Below are 15,576 nucleotides of genomic sequence, written 5' to 3'. Positions count from 1 at the left end.
TTAGGATAAAATGATAAGAAAACTAAAATCTTTCCACCGGTTCAAAAAGATTTAAATTTGGAACACTTAATTTTTTAATCTCTTTAGACAGTTTAAACTACCACAAAAATATAGTTTTTTTGTTTTATATTATTTCACCATCAGTATTAGGCTCGTTTGATAGGTTTCGTTGAGTAGATTTCAAAAATATAAAATTTATTAAAAATAAGTACTTGAAAAAAAGTTATAAACATTTAAAATTTTATAACAAAAAATAAAATAAGAGAGAGTGAGACTGAAGTGAGAGAGAGAGAGCAGGTGAAGGTGAGGGTAAAAGGGAGAAAAGGAGGGAGCCCGTGTCAGGGGGGGCCTGACACGGAAGGGGCGATTAATAGCTCTCGTTTAGGAATCGACGATGGAGGAAAAGACGCCGGGAAAGGGGGGGGGGACAAGACGGGATTGGTCGTGGGATTGAGCGTTGGTTTTGGTGTGTTGGTTTTGATTGGTTTGATTTTTTTAGGGTTGTGGAGAAAAAAGGACGAGCCATTACCAATACGAGAACGATCAATGGACGATGAATTCAAAAGGGGCACCGGGGCTAGGAAATTCTCGTATGAGGAATTGGAGATTGCGACAGAAAATTTCTCGGAGGAAAGGAAACTTGGAGCAGGGGGATTTGGTGGGGTTTACTGAGGATTTCTAAAGGAAATGAATTCCGACGTTGCTATTAAGAGGGTGTCAAGGGAGTCCAAACAAGGCCTAAAAGAGTACGCATCGGAAGTGAAAATCATCAGTCAGTTGAGGCACAGGATCTTGGTGCAACTCATGGGCTGGTGCCACGATAAAGGCGAGCTCTTGCTAGTTTACGAGTTCATGCCTAATGGAAGCCTGGACTCTCATTTATTCAAGGCGAAAAGTTTGTTAACTTGGGATATAAGATACAAAATCGCGCAAGGCCTAGCCTTAGCATTGTTCTATTTACACGAAGAATGGGAGCAGTGTGTGGTGCATAGGGACATAAAAACGAGCAACGTGATGTTGGATTCGAATTTCAATGCCAAATTGGGAGATTTCGGGCTAGCTAGGCTGGTCCACCACGAGGAACAGGTCGAGACCACAGTTGTGGCGGGGACCAGAGGTTACATGGCTACAGAGTGTCTTATAACGGGAAAAAAGCTAGTAAGGAATCAGATGTCTACAACTTCGGGGTCGTGGCATTTGAAATAGCATGTGGAAGGAGGCCCATTGAGCCCAATGCACAGCAAAATGAGGTCAAAATGGTTGATTGGGTGTGGGAACTGTATCGAAATGGGAAAATTCTCGAGGCGGTTGACCCGAGACTAGGTGTCGAATATGATGAAAAGATCATGGAGTGTTTGATGGTTGTTGGGCTTTGGTGTGCGAACCCGGATTGGGTCCAAAGGCCCTCCATCAGGCAAGCAATTCTGGTGCTGATTTTTGAAGTTCCATTGTCTTTTGGTCCTCAGGGAAATTCTTTCGGATCTTATGCTAATTCATCGTTCTACGCATCCGGGAGCAGCAGTCAAGTTCAGTCTTCAAGCTATAGTGGCAATAGCAATAACAGTGTTGCAAAGTCGCTGCCTTCTGATCCTTCTCCTGCCGCTGTTTCGTTTTCCTCTCCCCACGGGATTACAACCTAAGTCGATCTAGTTTGAAATTGTTCTGTTTGTTTCCCGTTGGATGTTGTATTTTCTGTTTTTCTTTATTTTTGTTTTGCATTATATGTTGTATTTTCTGCTTGGGTATTGTTGTCGTTTTGGGTTTTCGTTTTTCGTGGTTTCAGATGCAATGACAATGAAATGTTCGAAAATACTCGACGTTTTCATTCTTGTGTGAAATAGTTTCCGACGTCTTGGTGTTTGCCTGAAAGTGAATTGTTTTCCTAATTTTTGTCGGGAAACTGTTTTCGGAAGCAGTTTGCTAGCCAAACAGGTTTTCGATTTGTCTGGAATGAAAGCAAGCAATATCCGATGATGTGAGATTCTCATTTGGTATTTTCGTGGGTGCAAATGTTACAGCCCTAAAATTTTAAGAATTTGGAAGAACATCATGCTTGCGATATCAAAGAACTCACCAGGTGTATTTCACCGGTCCCTTGTTTCTCATGGCATGCTTGGACCAAGGCACAATTTGTCAATTTTCTTACTTGAAACTTCAGCTGGTGTCAAAGCCGGCCCTGATATCTTCAGGACGTTTGGCGAAATTATAATAGGGACCCTTATTTGGTTACAAAAATGTAAGTCAAATAAACTTTCAAATAAAATTATCATGAGGTTGAAAAAACACAATACACGATCGATAAAATGTTTTTCTAGCTTCAACTCAACTGATTCAGTTCAAAGTTGTTGAAGATTATCGGATATGCATCTATCATATCACAGCAGCCCTCATTCTACATGTGCTGCAAATCTGATCAAGATGTCTCCAATTTAATGAAGTAATGTTTGTGAACTTTTGGAGCCTTAGCTCATTCACACCCAACTTGGTTCAACCGTGGACTAGAAATAGGGACTGATTTCTGCCTATATCCATATAACAAGGGAGGGGAGGTATCTAAGATTCCAAAATAATACTCCTTTTCCTGCCATCTCAACCATCCAATCTACCCAATCTAATGGATCGAAATTGTCCCTCTCACAAACTAACTTTAGGATGGAAATTCAGTAAATATAGTGAAACACTGAGGTTACTTCTACAAGCGTTTAAGGGACCTACAAAATGTTCAACTTTGTCCCAGAATTCAAGCCTGAATTCTAGAGCAAAGTTTGGATGTTTCGTAAACGCTTTTACTGATACCGGATTGAGCTTATTTTTTGTAAGGACCATAAGCAAAGTATTTTAAATAAAATGAGCGGTTCCGATCATTTTTTTTAGACCCAAAATGGGCCCAAAAATGGATTTGTGCCCACTTGTACCGATTTTATATCTGTACCATTAGACTTTATGTATTTGAAATAAGTACTTATTTCTCTTAGCGGAACGGAACCGTAGTGTTATAAATACTATTCCTAAAATCCATTAGTTGAGTAAGCCAATAAAAATGACATATCGAAGTGTTTTCCTATTTAAACATTTCGGTCCCAGGCTGGGATAAGAATTTATAATTCGCATTTTTTTTTTTAAAGTTATGATCTCTTACAAAAAATATATAAAGTTGCAATATAAAGGATGAAAATTAAAGCAACTAAGTAATGCGGTGATACCTGAGTGCTTAAGGTTTTGGGGGTGCTGAGTTTGAATGTGGGTGCTACCGAGAGAAATTAGATTTGAATATTAATACTGTTCAAAAGAAAATTATTAATACTAATAATACAAAGAAAAACGAAGGCAATGAGATTCGAACTCATGCCCTGCGCGTGAAAGGCGCCTGATGGGGACCTGTAAAGCCACTGAAAGAAACCAACAAGCCTAATACTTACTAGATCCGCTGAAACGGTGGTCCTGATTAGTGTTTATTGCTTGTATAAGATAAACAATAATAGTCCATGCATATCCGCGATTGAATAGTGATTTTCACATTTCAATTTCTACCATTTGCATGCAACATTATTCCTTTTTTTTTTTTTTGCCAAAATGGTAGGAGTTGTATTATATTAGAAAACAGCCGAATATACATTGAAGTTGGATATCGTCCCAAGGGGAGTAAATAACCAAATAAGAGGCTTAGCTACCCAAGATTACCCACTGAAGCCTCGCAACCAGGTTTTGCCAGCTAATCGGCCATGAGAGAGAGCAACACATACCCTCAGCTATGGCAAAGATAACCAAAAGAACACCAGTCCTATTAAAGGGAGAGAACCAAACTAACAAAATCCAAAATAAACGAAACCAAAAAGAGACATGAAAATTAAAAAAACCCAGCCAAGGACGCTGTTGCCGAAAGCCGCCGCAATGGATCCGTCGGCTTATTTGCTGGATGAACTAAGCCAAGCCATCCTATTTTCAAATCTTCACTAGATCGGCCCCAACAAGGCCGGACAAGCAGCGCAAATGGAGCACGACAAGACTAGGAGGTGAAGAAGAGAGAGGCCGGAGGAAGGGGAGAGGTGGAGGTGAGGAGTGGCGGCCACCCTGTTTGTACCATATTTCACCGCCTGTCGATCGACTGAAAGGTGGCGTTTATGAAAATGCTCTCTATTTTATTATTTCGTATTAATAATATATAACTAGTTTTTATTTATTTGTATTTTAATAAAGTGCAGGACACTTGGCATGCTCCTATACATTTGGAAGTTAAAAAGACACTTGTCATTGCCCTACACACTTTGAAGTTGAAGAGGAGTTATTTGGACAAGTGGCATGCTCCTACACACTTTGGAGTTTGTGGGAAGTTATTTGGACACTTGGAAGATGATGAAGAGTAGTGAGAAGTTAGGAAGTTATTTCCTGCACATTTTATTTTCTATAAATAGCCTCTTTTGGCTTCATTGTAAACTCCTTCAACAAATCAAAGTCTACACTTTGTTCTTATTTTTGTCTTCCTAGGAGTAGGATTAACTTAACTCTCTTGCTTTCAATGAGGATCCGTCCTTTTTGATTGTAAATCTACCTTGAAAAAATAACAAAGTCCATTTGTTATTTTTCTTCCGCTACACCCCACTTCAATAAACCATCAATTCATTCCGCCCAATCGATGGGTCGATTCCGTTCTTGAAGATTGGCGGGTGACGGTCTTCTTTTACGAGTCAATTCATCACCACCAAAAATAGCATTTGATTCATTTGCCATTTCTTTTCCGGTGAAGTCCTGAAATACGGCAAGGAACCTCAAATCCGTTTGTGGAGACAAGCCGCATTCGCCTTTACTTTTGTTGTTGGCTTTGTTTCCCGAAATCTCCGTCGATTTCGATCGAAGGAAAAATTGGTAAACACACCACCCACCCCCCGAAGAAAACCTTTGGCTCTGAATATTTGTCACAAGGGAGAAGCAAATGAGACAAGGAGTTTGGGTGCAGCGGGTTTGGGGCCTCTACGGGAGGGGAAGGCTGCTAGCAGCTGTCTTAAAACCCTGTGAAGAGTTCAATGAGGAAGAAGTGGAAAGATTGATTGTTGGGCTTTGGTGTGCTCTTCCTGATATAGAGAGTGTCGACGATAATGGAAACAAGGCAATGGAGCGCTTCAAAATCGAGAACTTGAATCGCTTCCCTTATCGAAGGGCCGGAGCTCGCTATCATGTCGAGCACGCCAGAGACCAAGAACCAACAATCTTACCATTTTGTGCTTACGGAAATTTTAACACAGTTTTAAGTCCACAGCTCCAAGCAGCTTTCCCCTATCGTACAGCTCCCAGACCCAATCCACCAAACTCCTTGTCTCGTCTTCTTCACCCTCATAACAAGTTGGCTATTAATGTTTCCACGACTACAGAACAAACAAAAACTACAAATGCATAAAACAAAAAATAGAAGCATCGAATTTACGTGGTTCACCTAAGAAACACTACGTTTACTGCTAGTGTGAAATTTACTTCTATGATAAAAGAGGCAAAATCTACTTTGACCTCCTGTGGTTTGGTTCAAAAGTGTACACATAACACACTGTGGTTTGTGAAATGTGCAACCTTGTGCAGCCACACCACTGCCGTCATGTTTTCCGCCCATATTAACATACATAGCATTAAAAGACTTCTTTTGTCCCCTTCTTTCACCTCTGTCTCCTCCCTCTTTTTCTGTCCTCCGCTCCCTCCCTCCACTTTCTCTTCCTCTCCCCCACCGACAAAAGCTGTAGTAAACCCCTTTTTTTTGAAAAATTTGAAATACTGGGCAATTTAATGAAGGGCGGTTGTCAGAGAAGGGCAATGCATCTGAGGCTGGAGGGAATTTGGTGCGGTTATGGTTGATGGAAGATGTGGCGTGGGTGGGAGAAGGGATTGAAGAAGGCAGCAACAACGGTGGTAACGCTAATTTGAAGGATTGAAGGAAACGATAAAGGAAAGTGCAAAAGGATATTTCTTCTCTTATATTTTTTATTCAAAATTCAAAATTCTGTTAATATGGATAAAAAATATGACAGCAGGGGATGTGCGTACATTTCACAAACCACAGGGTATCATGTGCACACTTTTGAATGTAAAAGGTGTATCTGCACATGACCCAAATCATATGGGGTCAAAGTGGATTTTGCCAGTGGCGGAGCCACATGGAGACCAGTGGTGGCACGGGCCCCCATTGCAATTTTCAATAATATCAGTTTTATCTCAAAAATTATAAATGTCATGATAATTTGTATCTGAAAGTTTTTATAAATATTTTCCCTCTTGCAGCACTTACATCCCTAATATCTTTGTCAATTTTTTTTGCAACGGCAAAAATTTATTAGAAACTCAACAAAGGATAAATCGAGAAAGCAAAAAGAGAGGCAAACCACTCGCTTCATGATGTTGATACATGAAGAGAGAGAAAGACCCAAGAACAAAAACAAGAATAATCACATCCAACAAAAGTTGAATGGAACCCAAAAACTCCACAACCTGCACCTCAACAACACTCAAACTGATATCCACCTAAACCCAAAACACACAAAGATACAAGAACACCAGAACCCCATCATAGATAGATCACCGAAATGCCTTCTATTTAACCATATAATCTGACATTTCCAGCTCCCCTGTTTTCTTGATCCTGTCACGAATGATTGATCGCCAAATTGCCATCTGTCTTTGCTTCACATGAATCTTGCAACCTTAACAACCAATATCTGATTCCAAACCCAGATTCAGTTCGACTTTAAAACAAATAGACCAGCTTCTTCACCGTGATTAAACCTCAAAAAATGACACCAACGGCCGCAAAAAAAAAAAAAAACAATCAAACCCCAAACATCATCAACACCAAATTTTCACAACTCCGCAATCAAAGCCCCCAAACCATCAGAATACACACGAAGCCAAAAAATACGTTCTTTTACATATTTGTTTTTCATAAGACCCGTTATCCATCCATAAATTGTATCAAAGTTTACGTTCTAAATTCATTTCTTTTATATTACAGTTGTTTACCATGGAAAATAGAAAATTCTAAGAACATATTAATTAATGGTGCCGCCACCAAGCTAAATTCCTCGACTTTGCCCATAAAAGAATTTATATATTTACAATTACAAGACTAGACATTAGATAATATCCCCTCTGTCCGATTTGTTTGTCCAATCTCAGATTTTCAACTTATTAAGGAAACCAAATATGATCCATTGATTTAGAAATTTACATAATCTAATCCATTAATTTTGAAATTGAACAATCAATTTGAGACATGTTTAAGTCAAAAAGGAAACAAATAAATTGGGACGGAAGGAGAACCAGAAATACCTATCATAGTATGCTTCACGGTTCATGAAATATTTAACCAATGGTGACATACGTTTCACTAGTTATAGTCTATATAATAAAAGCTTAGTTTTTGAATCTTATACATATAGAATAGTTCCTTGAATCCAACGGCGAGGATTCTAAGACTGGCCATTTTTTGAGAAGATCCAAATCAATTCCTCTCTCTCTCTCTCTCTCATGATTATTCCAAATTCAATTCTAAAACACACACACACACACACACTCTCTCTCTCTCTCTCTCTATATATATATATATATATATATATATATATGGGAGGGGATCAAGGGACAAAACATTTGCCAACAAAATGGACACTAAATCCTAGCCATTAAAATGGATGGCTAGGATTAAAAATGAAAAAGCACACTCTCTCTCTTCTCCCATTCAACTCACGTGTTCTCACTTCCCTCCCCCCCCCCCCCCCCTCTCTCTCTCTCTCTCACTCACATTCTCTAACTGTTCTCTCTCTCTCTCTCTCTTCTTTTTGATTTTAAATCTTAAAATTTGTATAACTTTTGTTCTACAAATTTAATTTTTATAAATTTTATATTTCTAAAATCTACTTGAAAAAATCTACAAAATGAGATCCATAATGGATGTAAAATTATGTAAAAATTTTTTTTTAATTTTTCCATGTGACAATAATTTTTTTGGAATCATGTAGGGGAATTTGTTGGAAATTTTATTTTTTTATATCTTCTCAGTATTCCTATTTTTTTTCATAAGAATAAATTCAAAGGTAACAGAAAATAGAGAACAATATAAGCTTCTATTTTCAAAAAAATAGACCAAGAAAAAAACATCCTCAGGAAGTGAAAATTACTTCAAATCCTGATGGACTTAGAGATAGCAAGAAAATTAAGGATTCAACATTCACAACTAAACGTAGAATCGGACAATAGTCAATAGAACACATTAAGGTTTTTTTTGATCGGCGAAATAATTTTATTAATCACTGAACCAAAAGTTACAAAGATTAAATGGGAACGGGGAAAAACGGTATCACAATCAAAAACCTATATCGCAACCATGTTGGCACCTAGCACCATCATCTTGAATGACGGTATCACAATCAAAAACCACATGTACTAAGCATCTTGAATGACTCGATAGGTTGTTTGTTCGATAGGTTGTGTCAAATGTGACCACATCTCCAAAGTAATGGTACGCCATGCGAGATCGCGAGTCCACCCAAAAAAAATTGACCGCCCTCCCATTATCATCGCATTGAATTGCATAAAAAAATTGTGGATTCTGTGCTTGTCTGTTCCTAAAGTAGATGAGAACAGATTGTGCATCCCCGCCATCTAGCTCTCTATGCCTCACATTCCTCAAGTGATTATAGCAATCTCTATTATCAAACCCAATGTGTTCGCCACCAAAAATAGAAGTAACTTTAGAAATTCCCAAATTTTCTTTATGAAAAGCTTCGGTCAAATTCTTAACTGCTTTGGGCATGTGTCGATTGGACTTCATTCTCATTCTCTTAGATGGAGTAACTAATGGATGATTGCGATCATCGGTGAAAACTGTTACTTTCCATTTGCTACTCCATTTGTCATATTTAATCAACAAATGAGCCTTACATCCACATTTAACAGTTGAACAACTTCTAGCTCTTTTCCTCGGTATCCCTTTTCCATCTTCATCTGTCTCCTCATTCTCATCATTCTCCTCCATAACACCATCGTTTTCAATCTTCGCAACATACTTTCCTTCTTTTGCGCATACAAATAGCATACTAGTCACTTCATTCGACCGGCTTCGTCCTTTGCATGAAGTCCGAGTACGAATCCAAAAACCATTTTGTCTACCATATTCTTCATAATACTTACGTGCTTCTTCAATTGTCTCAAAAAAAATCCCACTTGGTGGTGCTTTTAACCCTTCATCTGCTTCAAAATCATTTATTTCAAAAGGTTCTTCCATTTTTTAGCCTTCACAAGGATGGGAACAACAACAAAAATTAAGTAATCCTAGCAAACTTTTTTAATGTAATCCCAATAAACTACACCATATGTCAATAAACTATATTATTGCTTGTGTGCAATGATGAGAACAACAACAAAAATTAGCATATAAAAGCACACTACAATCCAACAGGAGATCCCAATTCACAATGACCCAAAAAATAATGCCTAGGTAGTTCAAAGCACTGAAAGCATCAATCACATAATTGGAATAAAATACGACCAAATAAAGAACAACAATTAAGCAAATGCAATTTTCTAATCCTTGGAGTTAATGGTTGTGGACCAGGGAACATATCCTGTGGTTCTTTTTAAATCCACTTCAAGTGAATAACGGTGGAGTATTCATCCGAAAATATATTGGCCATGAATCGTTTTTGTTTGGTTTAATTTTTTCTTTCATGCACTGACTCAAGCAGGGGATTTGTCGAAAAGACTATCAATTGATTCTCCGAGGGTAAGAAGGCATTCCCTCACAGCCTATCATGAATTCCGTTCTTCCCTCCTACTTCTCGTCCATTAACAATAGCAGTTGTCCTTCAAAGAGGCAAATAGGCTATTCAAAGAGGGGATTGGTGCAAAGACCTTCTTTGTCCTTTCCTAATCGCCTATTGCAGCCTTCAATTTGAAACAAGAAATCCCAAAAATTACATCACCAAGAATTCGAAAACAAGAAATTACCTTAATCCTTCAGTCAATGAATGATTCTTAGCGTCGATAACATTCACAGGAAAAGCGAACGTCGCCAGAGCTATCTCACCAAAATTAGGGCTTGGATTGGGGTTTTGAGAGAGGGGTGAGATAGAGATACAATTGCTAGAAATAGAGAGCACTCAGGCGGATTTCATTTGTTGCCGGAGGCTAGAACGTGCTGGTAGATGCTCGTCGACAGTGGGAATTTTTGTATGAGCGTGAGGGATTAGCGTTGAGAGCGTGAGAGAGAACAGAGAACTTTAGAGAGAGAGAGAGAGAGAGAGAGAGAGTGTGTGTGTGGGAGAACACGTGAGTTGAATGGGAAAAGAGAGAGAGTGTGCCTTTTCATTTTTAATCCTAGCCATCCATTTTAATGGCTAGGATTTAGTGTCTATTTTGTTGGCAAATGTTTTGTCCCTTGATCCCCTCCCTATATATATATATATATATATATATATAAAATAAATACCAAAATAGGAATTCCACAAAAAATAATATGAGGTTCTCTATAGGTAACGTTTGATTGTGAACTTGAGATTGTCATCTCAACTAAGTTTAATTACGATTATGATCTGTTCAGTAGGTAGAAAATATTAAGAATACTGCAGCCATCAGGTCTTGTTAAAAATATTAAGAATATTATGGATTTCAGCTCCCATTCACATTGTGTTATTATAAAGTGCAGGCTTGAACCAACTCCAAGTGTGAAACCAAACACAATGATCAAATAACCTCTTAAAGAATCCATCTCCAATCACCTAAGCTTTCACTTCTTTCTGTTTCCATGATCACCTCCTTCTTCTTCTTTCTGTTATTCCCTTTTGCGACCCCATTGGAATTCAGTCTCCCATCCATAAGACCGGACAATTGATTGGCATTCAACTCCATAAACACTACCGGAGATGCTTACATCTCCGTCAATGGCATCCATCTCACTCCAGACCCAAATGACAACCCCAACACTTCATCGCTCCAAAATAAGATTGGCCGCGCCACCTATTTCCAACCCCTTCACTTGTGGGACAGTGCCACGGGAAATCTCACAGACTTCAGCACGAATTTCTCCTTCCTGATTGTAGGAGAAAACTACAGCGAAGGGATTACCTTTTTCCTTTCTCCTAATGGTTCTAACATTCCATCGGACTCAGGTGGCGGTGGACTTGGCCTGGTTAATGAGAATGGAACATCTACATTTGTTGCAGTGGAATTCGATACTTACAGAAACACACGGGAAACCAGTCTTCCCGTCAATCACGTGGGTATCAATATCAGCACTATGAGGTCTGTAGTATCTCAGTATTGGGAGAATGATATTAGTGATGGGATACTAAATGAAGCCCAGATTAAGTATGATTCTAGCTAGCACCAAAAACCTTAGCGTCACTTATTTTAAGAATTGTGGTGCAGTTTTTCAGAATCTTTATTACCTAGTTGATCTAAGTGCTCATTTGCCAGAGTGGGTTACTTTTGGTTTCTCTGGCTCAACAGGGGCGGCCTACGAAAAAAATAGCATCCAGTAATGGGAATTTTCGACTTCTCTTTTAGGAATCGATGAGGGAGGAAAAGAGGCCGCGAAAGGGGGCGACAAGACGGGATTGGTGGTGGGATTGAGCGTTGGTTTTGGTGTGTTGGTTTTGATTGGTTTGATTTTTTTAGGGTTGTGGAGAAAAAAAGACGAGCCAATACCAAAAGAACCATCGATGGATGATGAATTCAAAAGGGGCACCGGGGCTAGGAAATTCTCTTATGAGGAATTGGAGATCGCGACAGAAAATTTCTCAGAGGAAAGGAAACTTGGAACGGGGGGATTTGGCGGGGTTTACAGAGGATTTTCAAAGGAAATGAATTCTGACGTTGCTGTTAAGAGAGTGTCAAGGGGGTCCAAACAAGGCCTAAAAGAGTACACATCGAAGTGAAAATCATTAGCCAGTTGAGGCACAGGAACTTGGTGAAACTCACGGGTTGGTGCCACGATAAAGGCGAGCTCTTGCTAGTTTACGAGTTCATGCCTAATGGAAGCCTGGACTCTCATTTATTCAAGGCGAAAAGTTTGTTAACTTGGGATATAAGGTACAAAATTGCGCAAGGCCTAGCCTTAGCTTTGTTCTATTTACACGAAGAATGGGAGCAGTGCGTGGTGCATAGGGGCATAAAATAGAGCAACGTGATGTTGGATTCGAATTTCAATGCCAAATTGGGAGATTTCGGGTTAGCTAGGCTGGTCCACCACGAGGAAGAGGTCGAGACGACTGTTCTGGCTGGAACTAGAGCTTATATGGCTCCAGAGTGTGTTATCACGGGAAAATCTAGTAAGGAATCAGATGTCTACAGCTTCGGGGTCGTGGCATTGAAAATAGCATGTGGGAGGAGGCCCTTTGAGCTCAATGCACGGCAAAATGATGTCAAAATGGTGGATTGGGTGTGGGAACTGCATGGAAATGGTAAAATTCTCGAGGCAGTTGACCAGAGCCTAGGTGACGAATATGGTGATAAGATTATGGAGTGTTTGATGGTTGTTGGGCTTTGGTGTGTGAACCCGGACCCTCAATCAGGCAAGCGATTCTGGTGCTGAATTTTGAAGCTCCATTGCCCGTACTTCCTGAGAAAATGCCCGAGCCGATGTCTTTTGGTCTTCCTGGAATTTGTTTCGGATCTTATGTTAATTCGTCATTCTGCGGATCCAGGAGCAGCAGTCAAGTACAGCCTTCAAGCTATCGTGGCAATAGCAATAACAGGGTCACAAAGTGCTGCTTTCTCCTGCTGTCACAGTGTCACAAAGTCGATCTAGTTTGTTTCAGATTGTTACGATCTTTTTTTCTTTTGCATTGTAGTATGTTGTAATTTCTGCTTGGTATTGTTGTAGTTTTGGGACAATGTAAAGCTACAAAATAGTCGAAATTTTCATTCTTGTGTGAAATAGTTTCTGATTTCTTGGTGTTTGCCGGCCGGAAAGTGAATCATACTCCTATTTTTTTGTCCGAAAACAGTTTTCGGAAGCAGTTTTTTTTTTTGGATAAGCTTTCGGAAGCAGTTTGCTGAACATGTTTCAGAATTTCTCCGGAATGAAAGCAAACAGTTTTCGGAAGCAGTTTGTTTCTCAATGCATCCTTGGACCAAGGCACCATTCGTCAACTTTCGTACTTGAAGCTTCTACTACTATCAAAGTCGGCTGTAATATCTTGGGGGACCTTTGGCGAAATTGCAATTAGGATAATAAAATGTGAATCGAATAAAATTTCAAATAAAATATTTTTCTAGCTTCAACTTAACTGGTTTAGTTTATTAGTGGATATTCACGGTTTAAAATAAGAAAATTTCTACTCCAAGCACTGAGATCATCATAGTCTGAAATCGCTGTGAACGAACTTACAGACTAACTATTATATATATATTTTTGAAGCGCTTTGCTGTTTCGTTTAAGAATTAAGATCATCATTGTGTACTGATTCAAATCTGTTAATTAATAGGGAAAAAGAGTGGAGAATTCTATTAGAAACCCTAAATTTGTTCCTTGTGGACTGACTCAAATCTGTTAATAGGGAAAAAAATGTGGAGATCGAATTCTATTAGGTGCGTAGATTTTCAACGATTATAAAATGTCATGCATCAAACTTAAAATCGCCGTCACCTTTTATAATTAAGTTAGAAAATGACTAAATAATTAAGCATATCAATTTAATGAAATCATCTAAATCATAAGCACATACGATTATTTAAGAGAGCTGCTACACACACAGCAGATCTGTGCACAGATTGTGCACAGATTTTGTTGTGGGGCCCACCACGGGTCCCACACAAATCATCCGAGCCGTGCATTAAATGTAAAACATTTTTTCAAGGGCCTCCGTAAAAAATAAGCTCAATCCGATACCTATAGGTGCTTCATCCAACCATCTAACTTTTCATTCAGATTTTCGGATAATGAAAAGTTATATGGTTGGATCGAGCACCTATAGGTATCGGATTGAGCTTATTTTTTCGTGAGCCCTTGAAAAAATGTTTTACATTTAATAAACAGTTCGGATGATTTGTGTGGGACCCGTGGTGGGCCCCACAACAAAATCTGTGCACTATCTGTGCACAGATTGCTGTGTGGGTAGACTTTCTGATTATTTAATCAAAGTACTCAAATATGATTAGTTTATCAACGATGTATAAGGAATTAAAGAGAAGGAGAAATCTATGTTTTTGTGGTGTACTGGATGGAATAAACTAAAAATGGAAATATAGGAAAACGAACCTTCACCGGCCGGCCGGCAAACTTGATGCCAAACTTTGACAAAGTCTAGTCGATCGTCTAATTAAGAAAATGTGCTGGATGATTACTTCTGATGACGTACAATGGCGAAGGATGTTTAATCTTAGTGATTTTAACCTATTCTTTGGTGTACGTACTCCACCGGCATCCAAGATCCCTTGATATTGCTAGATATAGAAAAAAACAAATCTCCGTTGGTAGGCAAACTTGATGCCAAAATTTGGCAAAGTCTAGTCGTCTAAGAAAATATTTTGGATGTTTCCTCTGGATGACAAAAGCAAATTAAAGGATGTTTAATGTTAATGGTTTGTAACTCATTCTTTGGATGTCGTATTAAGTCAGTCCATTGGTATGCCAAAATCCCTTGTTATTGCTAAATATAGAAGATTTCTCTCACTTGAAAACACACAAGATTTCTCTCTTAGATCAGCTCTTCCCTCCTGTCCATGTTCCCTTAGTGTTCTTCAATCTCAACACACAGACTACTAGCCCTATTCCCGACGTCATCTCCAAAACATTGGTCTCTTTGAAGCAATCGCTAGCAAAAACCTTAACTCTCTTCTACCCATTTGCCGGGAAAATAAAAGACCATCTTTCTGTCGATTGTAACAATGAGGGGGTCTATTATGTCGAAGCATGCACGAGTGGATAATAATCTGTCCGAGTTTCTCAGCAAACTAGACGTCCGGTTGACACAACATTTTCTTCCTCAAGATCAATCCATGGATCAAATGTACCCAACTGGAATAAGCGTGGTAATGATTCAAGTGAACTTCTTCAAATGCGGTGGTATGGACCTCGGCATGTACTGCTCTGGGTGGAACCAGGAATTAATTACACCTTGGGCTGACTGAAAGTATACATATATCAACCCAAAAGAAGCAAACTTGTACATTTTTAAACAAAAGAAAAGTCCAAAACACGTACACTATTGATGTTGTACCCTATGATGTTTTACAGAGTAGAAATCATTTATTATTGAATCTGAGTTGATATCCTCAACATGTTCTCACTTACGGAGTAAGATTGTAATTTGTAAGAACCAACATTTTTAAATCAATTCTAAGCACATCAGCAAGTGTTTTGCATAATAAGTGAATACTTATGAATCTGAAGTCTCGCAAACGAATGAGAGAGATATACTCGAAGACCCTACAGTGTGTAGTATATATTGGTCATGTGGTCCACATGTCTTGCATTTCAATTTCCAATAAACTTAAACACAAATTAAAAAGCCCTAAACAGTAAACATAGTATCCCAAATTAGAAAACCTAATAAAAACTTCCAAATCAATAAACTATTGTGCAAGTAAAACAAGTGGAGAATA

General features: G+C 38.8%; 1 protein-coding gene and 2 pseudogenes across 1 annotated transcript; 2 read left to right on the top strand and 1 right to left on the bottom strand.

Moving 5' to 3' along the window:
* Positions 1–508: 508 nt before the first annotated feature.
* On the top strand, positions 509–1,809 carry LOC131307212 (L-type lectin-domain containing receptor kinase IX.1-like; annotated as a pseudogene).
* A 6,439-nt stretch (positions 1,810–8,248) lies between these two features.
* On the bottom strand, positions 8,249–10,311 carry LOC131307213 (protein FAR1-RELATED SEQUENCE 5-like). Its single transcript, XM_058333620.1, has 2 exons — positions 9,979–10,311; positions 8,249–9,264 (listed from the first exon to the last, which is right to left on the bottom strand). The coding sequence occupies exon 2, from the start codon at positions 9,254–9,256 to the stop codon at positions 8,336–8,338; it is 921 nt and encodes a 306-aa protein (XP_058189603.1). The 5' UTR covers positions 9,257–9,264; positions 9,979–10,311; the 3' UTR covers positions 8,249–8,335.
* A 565-nt stretch (positions 10,312–10,876) lies between these two features.
* On the top strand, positions 10,877–12,869 carry LOC131307130 (L-type lectin-domain containing receptor kinase IX.1-like; annotated as a pseudogene).
* Positions 12,870–15,576: the final 2,707 nt, after the last annotated feature.

This window comes from Rhododendron vialii, chromosome 11a, assembly GCF_030253575.1.
Source record: "Rhododendron vialii isolate Sample 1 chromosome 11a, ASM3025357v1".
In the NCBI taxonomy this organism is placed as follows: domain Eukaryota; kingdom Viridiplantae; phylum Streptophyta; class Magnoliopsida; order Ericales; family Ericaceae; genus Rhododendron; species Rhododendron vialii.
The sequence above is the reverse complement of the archived record's forward strand: the minus strand, read 5'-3'. Positions and strand labels throughout refer to the sequence as shown.